Source organism: Phalangium opilio, unplaced genomic scaffold (assembly GCF_054372755.1).
Source record: "Phalangium opilio isolate 3A_F unplaced genomic scaffold, DU_Popi_V2 ptg000209l_1, whole genome shotgun sequence".
Classification (NCBI taxonomy): domain Eukaryota; kingdom Metazoa; phylum Arthropoda; class Arachnida; order Opiliones; family Phalangiidae; genus Phalangium; species Phalangium opilio.
The window spans coordinates 16,957,018-16,970,448 of record NW_028324217.1 but is presented as its reverse complement, the minus strand read 5'-3'; the positions used below and the strand labels follow the sequence as shown (position 1 = coordinate 16,970,448).

Below are 13,431 nucleotides of genomic sequence, written 5' to 3'. Positions count from 1 at the left end.
TTTTGGTAGCTAAAATCGCTTCAGGCGCCGCACTTTACAAAGACTACTCTCCTTATCCTGGAACTAACTGCAAAAATTCAGAGAAAAATGATCCTTCAAACAAAATAGCTATTGGAAACTGTTAGTCTTTCATTGAGAAAGCAAGACATGACCTTGCAAAGACGCAAGTGCAGGTATTTTACAATTAAAACATCATCGCTCGGTGTACCAATAATTTAATCCATTTTTCCTAACGTAGGGATTAATAATAATGAATGTAAATACTTTATTGTTTAGTAATAAACAATGCATATGTTGTGTTTAAAAAATGGTGGGAAATATTTTAAAATCTATATAATAACAAAAATATTCACCTTTTTATTAAAATTTGAACTAACTTTATCTATAGCAACGCCAATGATTTAAAACTGAGCATTTTAAATTTCGAGCAAAAGAGTAAATTTTCTCGCTATTTACGTGTTGCTGTTGGAAGTAAGACATCCAGTGGTTATTGCGCATGTCAATGGGCGGGGCTTTACATTTCCCCACTCGGTCTATATCCCACTCTAGCCGCTGCGACTGCGAGCAGCTTGTGTCCAGGAGCGCATGATCGAGTTGGCTATGGTATACCCCTGGTGCCAGCTCCGGCCCCCAGCCGCGCCGTGCTCAAAAATTAAAACCTACTGCTAGCAGGAGTTAGTAGAGATTAGTTTTTGGCGGCAATTGGTGTAGTTATTTGTGTAGTAATCTTTTGTTCCGGAATCCGTAACAACTTCAGTTAATTTGAATTTTTTTACCCATACAGTTGGAAAACAGTAAATAAAAGAGGAAACTATCTCTCCAAAGAGCAAGAATATCAGAACAGTGTAAGTGATAACTAAAAACATTATTTTTAAAGAGTTTAATCAAAAATAAACAAAATACACATGGGTATAAAATTTATTATTGAAATTAAAGGTGAAATCAAGAGATTTTTTATCGATTCTTCTACTCATAGCATTAGAGGCAGTATCAAGTCTTATCTAAGAGAGCGACCGCTCTCTAGAATTATAAGACCTGTCTATTTATAAAATATTCAGGAAATACTTCCAAATGATTTCAAAATTCGAAATAGATTGAGATTTTATGTATAATTTGAAATAAGCACCTCTGCCCAATCGCATAACGCTTTGCATTCCTCTTAACAAAATTTTCATTGCACGCTCTACATCTCGCGCAATTATAGAAAATCTCGTGCTAAATTTCATTCGACATGGAGCACGTGCCGCGATAATTTTGTTATCAAGAAGGCAGGGCGTTACGCGATTGGCCAGAGGTGCTCATTTAAAATAGTCCATAAAATCTCAAATAGGTAAAAAATCACTTAACCATGGACATAAGTAATTTAAAAATTTATGATAACATTATTACTAAAATAGTATATTTTTTAAGCCTCGACTTAGAACTCTGTTGTACTAAACTTATCAATGCCAAATCTTGATTTACATTTATTTTTATTATATTAAAATTTTACGTCTCAAAGGTCTTTGACAAACAGAGAAAATCGGGATATTACGTCGTAGTCCACGAAAGTGTGAGATCCTCAACTGAATGTCGAAGTCAAAAAACGATTTGGAATTGTCCCTTGAAAGAAATATGGAGAACGATTCAATCGTAGAATCTTTGGAAGCACAGGAATCTAAAAATAAATGTCATGAAAAAGGAAATATTGAACCGAGCGGCGGTTCATCTGAACTGATCCCGGTTCATCTGGATAGCGACTTACCGGATATATCGCCTGAACCTAAAAACGATACTTCAGTGTCCAACTTAGATGCCCTTGAACATTTCGCGTCAAACTATTTGTATGCTAGTTCGAAAATTGGTAAGTAATTTTTTTTTAAAAAAGTGTGGGTATCTAGAGAGAGAATAGCCCGAGTCATACTGCTACCGTGTTTGAAAATAACCTTGATCAATATATCCACTGAAGCTGGTAAAAAGGGTGATTTTGAAAAGTCCGTCAATTATGAGGGATCGTGTTTATTGGGAACAACTGAGTGGAAAGTTTCAATGAACATGGGGTGTACAACATTTGGTTACAGATATATGCCCCCCCCAAAAAAAAACATTGACCATTAAAACAAGGAAATATCCAACAACGACTTTAATCCGAGTAACCAGCTTATTTAGAACTAGCAGACAATGTCAATAACCTTCAATCTAAGTTAGATTCAAAACCTTTAACTAGCTTGTTAATGGCACCTGAAAACGACTGTCGTACCTTTTCAGCACCGCGGTTAGCCTCCATTTTCTGTTTAGTTTGTTCGAGGTTTTTTTCTCTAATCGGAATACGTCATTCGTGTCTGTATGACCTATCCCCCACGGTATCCAATGGGAAAGGGCAGAGTAATGACGGACATGAAAGAGGTGGGGCTTACTTGTCCACTGACACCGGCGTAAGAGTAGAGCCGTAAGATCTCGAAACTTATACCTTCTTATAGTATGTTCCTTTTGTTTTAACCATAGCTATGTTATTAATTTGCAAAATGTGAAACTATCTCAGGGTTTGAAATGATTCTTAAAAAGCCTAGTGATACCATAAGTTCATAAGACATGTTACATAAGTTTCTCAGTTGCTACTGAACACTTGTCATTAAGTGTCGTTGGTGAAACAACATAGATTCTCGAAAAGTGACGCCTGGTTATGGCGATGTCAAAGGCTTAGTTCAGACTAAATAGGATGATGAAACTACTGCAAAACCGCGTGTAGTCAATTGACGTGTCGTTCGCGAACTAGCTCTCATTATGTCTCTAGCATTATGAAGTATTAGAAGTGTCATACTTATGGAATATTTCTTATAAACTTATGGTGATACCAATGAACCAAAATCTGCATGGTGAGCAACTGATCACCAAAACTGGTCAGGGATATCTTGCAACAGTCGACGATTTTCCATCGGAAAATTTCGTCCGAAGAGTATTTTTTATACTATTTATTAAAGGTGGAATTCATAAACGTCGGACGCAACGCAATTTAGTACAGGCAAAGGCAGGGCGTCGTGCGCAAACTCCCGCCTTTTGCGCACGATGTCCTGCCTTTGCCTGTACCAAATTGCGTTGCGTCCGACGTTTATGAATTCCACCAATACCACTATTTTTTCCTATGAGGGATTTACATTTTTGGCTGGGCTCCCTTCAACTATAATTTTTGTGATAATTAAACTTCTTCAAAATTGAATGATAACCCTCTAAAACTTTGGAAATTCATAACCTTTTAGAAAACAAACCGAACATTATATTATCTGGAAAATTTGTATCAAGGAGACACAAATTAACAGAGGGTTCAGCTTTTTGTGCTAACTTCGATTTAAACTTTTATTCAAGGGTTAATTTTCTTTCTGTGGAACAATCCAAGAATGAACTTTCAACTCGATGCGAGTATCCCAAAAATGATGAAGAACGTCAAATGCGAAAGAGGAACGTTGAAAAGATCTTCAAATGTGATGACTTTTCCAGCAAAGAGAATAGTCTTTTGATCACACATCAACTTATTCACAGTCGGGAAAAACCATTCAAATGTGATCAGTGCGAAAATAAATGTTCGCACAAGAGTAGGTTGATAGCACATCAACGCATTCACACTGGGGAAAAACCATTCAAATGTGATCAGTGTGAATTTAAATGTACGCAAAAGAGTGGTTTGATCACACATCAACGCATTCACACTGGAGAGAAACCATTCAAATGTGATCAGTGTGAATTTAAATGTGCGCAAAAGAGTGGTTTGATCACACATCGACTCATTCACACTGGAGAAAAACCATTCAAATGTGATCAGTGTGGATATGCCACCAATAACAAGACTAGTTTAATCAGACACCAACGCATTCACAGTGGTGAAAAACCATTCAAATGTGATCAGTGTGATTATGCCTGCACGCAGAAGAGTGGTTTGATCACACATCAACGCATTCACACTGGGGAAAAACCATTCAAATGTAATCAGTGTGAATATAAATGTACGAAGAAGAGTGGTTTGATCACACATCAACGCATTCACACTGGAGAAAAACTATTCAAATGTGATCAGTGTGGATATATATGTTCGCAAAAGAATACTTTGATCACACATCAACGCATTCACAGTAGTGAAAAACCCTTCAAATGTGATCAGTGTGATTATGCCAGCACGAAGAAGAATAATTTGATCAGACATCAACGCATTCACAGTGGTGAAAAACCATTCAAATGTGATCATTGTGATTATGCCTGCACGCAAAGAAGCAATTTGATCACACATCAATTCACTCACAGTGGAGATAAACCATTCAAATGTGTTCAGTGTGGATATGCTAGCACTCACAAGATTAGATTAATCAGACACCAACGCATTCACATTGGAGAAAAACCATTCAAATGTGATCAGTGACAACGTTAGCGCGTCGATGTGCTTATTGATCACACATCAACGAATTCATGGTATTTATAAACTTCGCATTTGATCATTGTGATTTTAGGTGAGCTGCGAGAGTAATTTTATCAGACCCGTCAACGCGTTCACAGTTGAGAAAAACCCTTCTAATGTGATCAGTGTGACTTTACCAGCAAACCCTTAACACGTGATCGCAATAAATATTCAAAACCATTGACCATAACTAAATTTTAAAAAGAATTCTAAATGAAAACTATTAAGAAACAGTAGTGGTGGATGCCAATGTATAATCTTCATTATAAGTTAATACTACTACATTTTTAACAATTTAAATTTTTTACTTAATACTCTGATTTTATTAAAAGTGAATTTTAATTGTTTTAGTTTGTAACTTCGACCCATTTCATTTATTGAAACAAAGTTAGTTGTACAAGCATTTAATATTCGAACGAATATTAAAATTCATAAAATCTATTTAAAGAATATCAATTTTCAGGTTTAAGTTCCGCTATATTTTTCCTATGAGATATTAACAAATGAAACGTTTTTGAGCGGGGCAGGACTGTATTAGAGATTTAATGAATAGACCATTCCATTGTTTACTTGAAGAGAAACCGACACACAGGTGGGAAGACTCCTTTTCAGCGTACTTCCCTCGCGCCAAGAAGCAAAGCAACGTCCCGCCTACTAGTGTTGCCTCTAATGCGAGCAGCTTGCTTCGTCGAGCGCGTGATCGAGTGGGCTATAGCCCAGTACTTTTAATTTATCACGCAAGGGCAAGGCTTTCCAGCGCTGTTAGCTGGCGTCGCTAGCATCGAATTGTCTATTTTTTAGTACAGGGAGTTGCACATCCATTAGATATCACGCCCAATCTTTATCCATTGTCCTCTTGTCTTTGACATACTACAAAAGAATGACTAAGAAGCCCATGTTTATAAAAACAATCTCTTATTAAAAAACCTTCCCTATGCATTAAAGGCAGTGTGAAGGATTATTTAAGAAGCGGTGCTTCCCTATTATTGAGCGAATTTACGACATAACAAAGACCGTCTATGCATACGTAGGACGCACAATGAAGCTTCGCGAACCTCCAGCCGCCCAGCAATCCTCGAACTTGCCAATGGCTCCCTCACGAGCTAGCCTGACGTCATCTCCTCCACCCTTTGCGGGTTCTTACGTTCGGTTTCACAACCTGAATTAAAAAGCCACCAACTTATGGGACGTTTGCCTTCTCTCGTTTCCCTGCGACCCCGCACTCACTTCACCCATACCAAATATATAATCAGAAGTAATATAAGAAACCTCCCTACGGGAGGGAAGTATACAAGACGCCATAGGCAACTATTATCCTTGATAAAACCTCGAGCAAAGTGAACAGAAAATGGAGGCTGCCAGCGCAAGGGGGGCGCATGCTAAGAACGAGTTTTTGAGATTTTTTGGATCGCGCCTGGAGAGAAATTTTTTCCATGGAGGTGACGTCAAACGTGGGCCAAGTTCGTATAGACTCGCATTTTTTTGGAAGCCTTATTTTTACAAGAACATGTCTGTCAGATGCATAATAAGAAAATACTGGTTTAGTTCTTCATAGTCGAGGTTTGTCGAGAAAAATACACACTATTCTTCATAATATGATGGCACTAAATTTAATACGGATTTAAATAAAACGAGTATGTACGGATTAAGGAACATCATTATTACTGTATAACTAAGAAGAAGAAAATGTGAAGGACTATCTTTTACAGGGATCTCAGCCAAAACAAATTCCTTATAGGAAGAATAGGATTTTATAGGAGAAAAATGTGTTTTTACAGGTCAATATAGGAATAAAAATGCTCAAATATAATACTATTTTGGCTTAAACTACATAGAAAAATCTCAAAAAAAATATAAATTGTATTTTACTTTGAAAAGAGGAACTTAATTAAAATACAATATATAAAAAATTTCGTTTTCTAGTCAAATGTGATCTCGATAAAAGAGCTCGAAATTGGTAAATTTTATTCAAAACTATACGAAAACATTGACTATGTCAAAAATACATGGTATTATAGGACCGTTCATGAAATTAAAGGATAATTTAGGACAGGTTAAACAAGTTGGGAAAACCAAAATATTACCTCTCCGAGTCAAGAGGTCTACTACTACAAACTTATTTACCTAGATATGGAATTATTTCTCTTTTTGAAGTAAAAATTTACGAAATATTGAAGCAGTATTCCAAGCATAGCGAATAATACAGTATAGCAGACGACATTTTACATCCAATAAGGATAAATCTTGGACACATGGAAATCAGTCAATGGGAAAAAGATCAGGAAATGAAGTCTACGCTTCAGCTGTTTACCGTATATTCTGATAGCTACATTCACAACTGGTTTGCAGTGTAAACACTATCGTCTCGTCTCACCCAAAGAAAATATACGCTCCGGGAATGGAAGCTATGTCTCGGGGTTGGGTTGACCAAGGAACTTCCGGTCTATGCAATTTCAATGTAGCCGGAAATACCTCGGTCAACCGAGCCTGCCTTTAGAGCGTACTAGGAGGGGAGAGACAAAAATTTACACTAGAGGAAGCTACACTTTCCATTCCTGGGGCGTGTATCTTCTTTGTCTCACCTCAACAATATTCTTAGTTTGCCAACATGAATGTTAACGTTAAATAACACCAAAGCTAAATTGTAGCTAGACGCACTGATAGTCAATGCGCACCATAAAGAGAATAAAAGGTCTGTAGCTACTACCCGTTTACCATTAGCCCTTTTACTATTCTAATTGCCACCATGATCTTTTCTTCTATTATAAAATTTTAACCTGATTATTTAATAGTGTATTTAACTTTCGGCTCACTCTGAACCGTTGATATCTCTTCATTTCAGAAACGGAAGAGCGCGGGGGTCGCGAGAAACTTGAGGGAGCGCGAGCCGGACGAAAAGGAGTGCGGGCCGGACCAGAGCGAATAGCATGTACCGGGTTGGCAACTGAAGTGGTAATTGATCCGTGTAATTCACGAGTGTCACGTGCCGCCGTTTCCATTGATACCGCAATATCGACCGCTTGTTGAAAAGTCAAAGAGCTTTCTGAGAGAAGGCGTTTCAAAATCGCGTCATTTGCCAGACCAGATATAAATTGGTCGCGGAGAGTATCGTCGAAAGTGGCTCCGAAATCGCAACGGACGGACAAGTGTTTAATTTCCGCAACAAAGGCGGACACAGGTTGAGACGCGGACTGACGACAGCGGTGAAATCTAAAACGTTCGGCGACGAGCAAAGGCTTAGGGCACAAATGATCACCCAAAATAGTTTTAAGTTCTGCGAAAGTCTTCGTAGAAGGAGCCGCGGGAGCGGTAAGGTTGCGCACTAACGAATAAGTCTTCGGGCCTAATAATGTCAAAAACGTGGCTACCTGTTTTGCAGCAGGGACATCGTGGGCAACAAAATACAGTTCGATGCGTTCGATGTAGGTTGACCAATCACAAGAAGAAGCGTCGAATGGTTCGACGGACGAGAGCGAAGAAGCCGCCATTTTGTAGACAGCGAAACAGGGAGGGTTCGGTAAAAAATCTCCGTCGCCAGTTTGTTGTATATTACGTCTGAGTATTAGTTGGAGCCTAAATAATCTAACTATAATGAGCTAATAAAATAACTAGTCAGTTAATTAATGATTTAAAGTTTAATTGTGCTGAGAGGCTAATACGTTACAAGAAATACTAAGTCTTAAGACGAGCGTAGTGTTTTCCCCGTTCCGGTGTAGGGCGCGTATTCCGCGTGACTCTATTAACAAAGGAGAGATAATATCTCGTCTAGACTTATATCCAAGAATGGGAACGCTAGCGACATCTAGGTTAAGGGGATACGAAAACACAACAAGTTGGAAGGAGTTGGAGGTTAATATTTTCATTTAGCAGCTCTCTAGTACGCAGCATCAGTTAGCATTTGATTCTCCGAACATCCGTTGAATTTCAAAATACGTCCTTTCGAGCCAAAGTTTCTCTTGCAATTCATTTTATGTTCATCCCATTTTTACCTCTCCGTCTGTCGTCACGGAGAGATATTACACTGGACGTGTCTGTCACCGCGTTCACGCAATTGCGGGTTTTCTTATTATTTATTTTGAATCAATCGCCTTATATACCCTAAATTTCCAAAAATTGTTTAAGAGGCATACGCTTGAATTCAAACGTCAACAATAGCTATGTTTAAAATGATTTTAGGAATAACGTTTCTTAGAATGACTAAACTAAACTAAATATTAAGCTAAATTACTGACGATAAAAATAATCAATATAAATTATATTTAATCAGGGATAGATAGACTTTTTAAGACGGAATGGGTAACAGGGTTATTCGGGTGGGCGTCCAAGTCCACGACCCCCTTACCCGTGACGGAGGGGTATGAAAGAAGAGGCGGGTCTCATTTTTGTTATGGCGTTGTATGTATATCCGGGTCAAATAAACGTCGTCTGCCCTTCGTCTGCCAAGTTGGAATGGGCTCGGATTGTAATTTTTGAAATAACATTGTTTAAAAATGGAAGTTACACAAGACATAGGGCTTGCAACTGAAAAAAACGGGGAAAACCCAAGAAAATTAAAAGTGAGTTAGAATTGAGTAAAAGTCTTCATAGATATTACAGCACGAACAGGTTTTAACCAAACACTAAGCTCACAAAACTCCTGACCATTCACTAAGCCTTGGTTAACTTCATCAAATTCGTTTACAAAATCATGAGGATAGTAGAAATGATTGGCTTAAGAAAGAATTAGCGAGCACTTTTCACCTTTACAGATGTACTCCAAATCCAAAACACCAGCACCAAATTCACTAACTACCTTCTTAATTGCTATTAAAAACAATTTTTTAGACTGCTCCATTTTGAACCCCTGTGAAGACTCTTATCTGTACAACCATAGCCCACTCGATCCGCGCTCTATAGCTATAGCGCGAGCAGCTTGCGTCGTGACGCGCGTGATCGAGTGGGCTATGGTACAACGCAAGAGGGGTCGTAGTCATGGCGACCGAGGTAAACAGGAATTACGAATTTTTGGCCCTCCCCGTCAGCAACGTCACCAATACGTAGTTTTTGTGAGCCAATAAGATAATTTAATTTTTTGGTTACGTGTTGAAGGAAGGGACTATATACTCGTCTATGAGTCGGACTGAAGTAAAGGCCAAACATTGTTTATTCCGTCTTAAAAAAGTCTATCTATCCCTGATTTAATTAAGAAAGTCTCGACTCGTAGAGGTCTATTTTGGTTTCCCAACTTGTTGTTCATAAGGTCGTTTACTCATACTTTAAAAAAACAATGATTTTTCGTGTGCGATCGAATGTTAATGTATTTTTGATACTATATTGTAAATGATGTATGTGTCGTTTTTATATTTCATTAATTAATTTCTGTAGAGAAATTCAGGAAGAAAAGTTCAACTCGGATCAAATATTCTGCTGAATATAAAAGGGGTCCACAACGTCACACAAAGAAGGGTAACGAAGAAAAACCCTTCAAATGTGATCAGTGTGACTATGCAAGCACGTGGAAGGTTCATTTGATCGCACATCAACACATTCACAGTGGTGATAAACCCTTTGAATGTGATCAGTGTGACTATGCAAGCACGCAGAAGGTTCATTTAATCAGACACGAACGCATTCACAGTGGTGATAAACCCTTCGTTTGTGATCAGTGTGACTATGCAAGCACACAGAAGAATAATTTGATCAAACATCAACGCATTCACAGTGGTGACAAACCCTTCAAATGTGATCAGTGTGACTATGCTGGCGCAAACAATTCTAATTTGATCAGACATCAATTTATTCACAGTGGTGAAAACCCCCACAGAATTTAATTAGTGCGAATATCTAGTAATCGTATGAGTAATTTGATGATACAAGTTGAAAAACGCCTCAATAGTGATCGATGGGACTATGTATATGCAGACAGAAGTGTCATTTCATAGTACATAAACTTAGAAGTCACATGAATGAATAGATGGATTTACATTTTAAATGTGTAGGACAATAACCATATTTCATCGGCTTGTGTAATGAATGGGCCGACACTGTGTATGTAACAGTCCATTAAATTTCTCCATTAGAAATTGTATTAACGGAAGTGCCGCTCATTTTCTGAGACAAAACTCTTGGTGCACTATACCCAGTTGTAACTTCTCCATTTTCAGAACTAATTTTATATTAAATGTAATAAAATTCACAAAGACGATGCTAAAATAAGCCGTAAATAATTTTTGGATAAGTTTTTCGAATTGTTCCAAACTTGTTTCCAAACCTTTGAGCTTTTCTTCTTTCGAGCTATTTCCATTTCCGTTTTCAGTCCCCTCGGAGCTTTCATTAGCACATAAATTGTAGGACGTTTCTTCAGGTTTTGATGTAGTACTTGCTAAATGTCCTGGATCGTCATTTGCGTCTTTAATTACTTTATCTTCGTCATCAGCTCATGTACTAAATGTTTTCAACAGAGACAGGAAAATTGTCGCTAACCCTGACTTTACCGTTGAAATCAGGCTTGTTGTGTTTTCAGCATTTATTAGGTTTATCACGTATAGAGGTTTAATGGCAGAATTTTACTGTTTGTTCATATTGTCGCATATATTTTATCATGCGTTCATTAGGATACGTTTGCATTCCGTATATTGTCTGAGGACCGTTTCAGTGATCAAATTTTAATCTAAATATATTTTCGAAAGTTGTTTATTTGTTTATGTTTATTTTTTCCGAATTTGACCTAGCTGCCTGGTTTATATCGGAAACACTATTGGGAAGTTTTAAAACTGGTTTGATTGAGTTCTTCTATAGACTGGTAAGAACATACTATTCTGGATCCGTAACATCTGAGCTTTATAATTAACCACTATTAAAGCATCGTTACATAGAATTTGAAAACTTAAAAAAAAAAAAATAGAAACAATGGGGGCAATTCTCTAACTTTTTAAGCGAGTTATCTCAAGTGATAACTTTCGTCTAAAGGGTTTATGACAACCTCGTGTCGTCTATGAGAGCGCGATATCTAAATAGGTGATTAGTCATAGGTGTCATCAAACCTTGAACAAAAAGTGGCGGATGTTTCGCGAATTCCCCTCGTGCTAATAAAAAACAAGGTGGTCAAGTTAAAATTTTACCGTATTTCTTTATAAAGCAAACGATAACTTATGGACCAGTTTAACCCTTTCGTTAAGTTACCACTCTCTCTGGTTTCGAGCCAAGGTTTCTCCTCGCCATTTAAGTTAATCTTCATCCCCTTTTTTTTGATATGCTCGTTTACTCATCAGCACTGTTTCTTTTCTTTAGCACTGAGTTTTCGTATAGGCCTCAGCATTAGGCTTTTTTAAAGTTCGCTTGAATGTTACTGTATTTTCGATACTAAATTATAAGTTATGGCGTTTTTATATTTCTTTTATATATGTTCTATAGGTAAATTCAAGAAGAAACTTCGGTTAAAGTGTTCTACTGAATATAAAAGGGATCTGCAACGTCACGTTAGAAAGAGTAACGAAGAAAAACACAAATGTGATCAGTGTGACTATGCACACAAGTATAAGAGAAATTTGATCAGACATCAACCCGTTCACAGTGGTGAAAAACCCTTCAGATGGAATCAGTGTGAATATGCAAGCACGCGGAAGGGTAATTTGATCGTGCATCAACGCATTCATAGCGGCGAAAAACCCTTCAAATGTACTCGTTGTGACTATAAAGGTACACTGAAGATTAGTTTGATCGCACATCAACGCATTCACAGTGGTGATAAACCCTTCAAATGTGATCAGTGTGACATTTCAAGCACGCAGAAGGGTAATTTGATCGCGCATCAACGCATTCACAGTGGTGATAAATCCTTCAGATGTAATCAGTGTGACTTTGCAAGCACGCGGAAGGATACTTTGATCGCGCATCAACGCATTCACAGTGGTGATAAACCCTTCAAATGTGATCAATGTGTGTTTTCAAGCACGCAGAAGGGTAATTTGATCGTGCATCAACGCATTCATAGCGGCGAAAAACCCTTCAAATGTGATCAGTGCGACTTTTCAAGCACGCAGAAGGGTAATTTGATCGCGCATCAACATATTCACAGTGGCAAAAAACCCTTCAAATGTGATCAGTGTGACTATGCATGTACGCGGAAGAGTTTTTTGATAGCACATAAACGTAGAAGTCACAAGAATGAATAGATGAATTTGAAGGCTGCTAGACCATGTAAAATTTCTTTTTAAACTTAAAATGAACATTTTAAATTTGTTGTGCAAAAACCATCTTTCATCCTCTTTTGTAATGAATTTGACGAAACTGTTTACGTAAGAATCCATTAAATTTCTCCTTTCTGAATTGTATTAACGGATACTGTGCGCATTGTCAAGGACAGGACTCTTGGTTCACTAACAGCCGTTTTCAGAATTAATTTTAAATTAAATGACGTTACTAAAATAAAAAAATAAAGAGACGCCTCTTCCTCTTGTTTTGGGTGCTTCTCTCCAGGCTAGTTCATTTCCAAACGTGCAATCAAGAGCGAATAAATATTTTTAACTTGTCTTCTCCTATCCTTTGGTTGCAATTAATTCCAAGAATATCTGTTAAACATTTTGAGTTAAAAATTAAACGACCGTTTGACCAAAGGTATGTACTTCCTTTTATTTAATGTTCATCACATTTATATCCATAACGTTTATTCGCCGGGACACTGCGGTCGGGAACGTTATGCTATTGAGAGGTACTGTCAGGGACGTTTCTATGTCTGGCTTTCTGTGCTTGGTTACAATAGAGCGCGTTCACAGGTTTTACATGGATGTAAACGCGCTCCCCATTTCTGAATCGCGTACGCTTTTCCCCGTAATTGGGGAGATTGTATTTCACTATGTTAACTATTTTACTCGAGTACCGATCCACCCTTTTAGTGGCCACTATTCCTTTATCTGCCTAATCTCCCGTCCATTCCACAAGAACCGAATCTGTCGCATTGGCTTCTAACTCCACCACCTTCTGTTATCTATCTATTCCGTATACAAAAATCTTTCAGATTACCTTCTACT

The 13,431-nt window shown here is 37.7% G+C and overlaps 1 protein-coding gene and 1 long non-coding RNA gene across 3 annotated transcripts; one reads left to right on the top strand and one right to left on the bottom strand.

Annotated features, from left to right (window-relative positions):
* The first annotated feature begins 63 nt into the window (after positions 1-63).
* LOC149620921 (uncharacterized) lies at positions 64-2,931 on the top strand. Of its 2 annotated transcripts, XR_016375422.1 has the most exons (4): positions 64-310; positions 389-705; positions 785-845; positions 1,502-2,931. It is a non-coding gene; the product is annotated as an uncharacterized LOC149620921 (long non-coding RNA). The 2 variants fall into 2 exon arrangements; XR_016375421.1 differs by having other exon boundaries at positions 389-845.
* Positions 2,932-4,416: 1,485 nt separating this feature from the next.
* On the bottom strand, positions 4,417-7,911 carry LOC149620920 (uncharacterized). Its single transcript, XM_089854637.1, has 3 exons — positions 7,357-7,911; positions 4,561-4,613; positions 4,417-4,480 (listed from the first exon to the last, which is right to left on the bottom strand). Exons 1-3 carry the CDS (start codon positions 7,909-7,911, stop codon positions 4,417-4,419), a joined length of 672 nt encoding a protein of 223 aa, XP_089710763.1.
* Positions 7,912-13,431: the final 5,520 nt, after the last annotated feature.

What these genes read in the sequence shown, in the direction of transcription:
- LOC149620920 (XM_089854637.1), bottom strand. Translation starts at nt 7,911, where the DNA reads ATGGCGGCTTCTTCGCTCTCGTCCGTCGAACCATTCGACGCTTCTTCT. An exon ending in CCACTTCAGTTGCCAACCCG is followed by an intron (nt 4,614 to 7,356) that starts GTACATGCTATT and finishes TTTAAAATTTAG; the next exon opens with TTATGGTCAATGGTTTTGAA. An exon ending in CACGTGTTAAGGGTTTGCTG is followed by an intron (nt 4,481 to 4,560) that starts GTAAAGTCACAC and finishes TTACTCTCGCAG; the next exon opens with CTCACCTAAAATCACAATGA.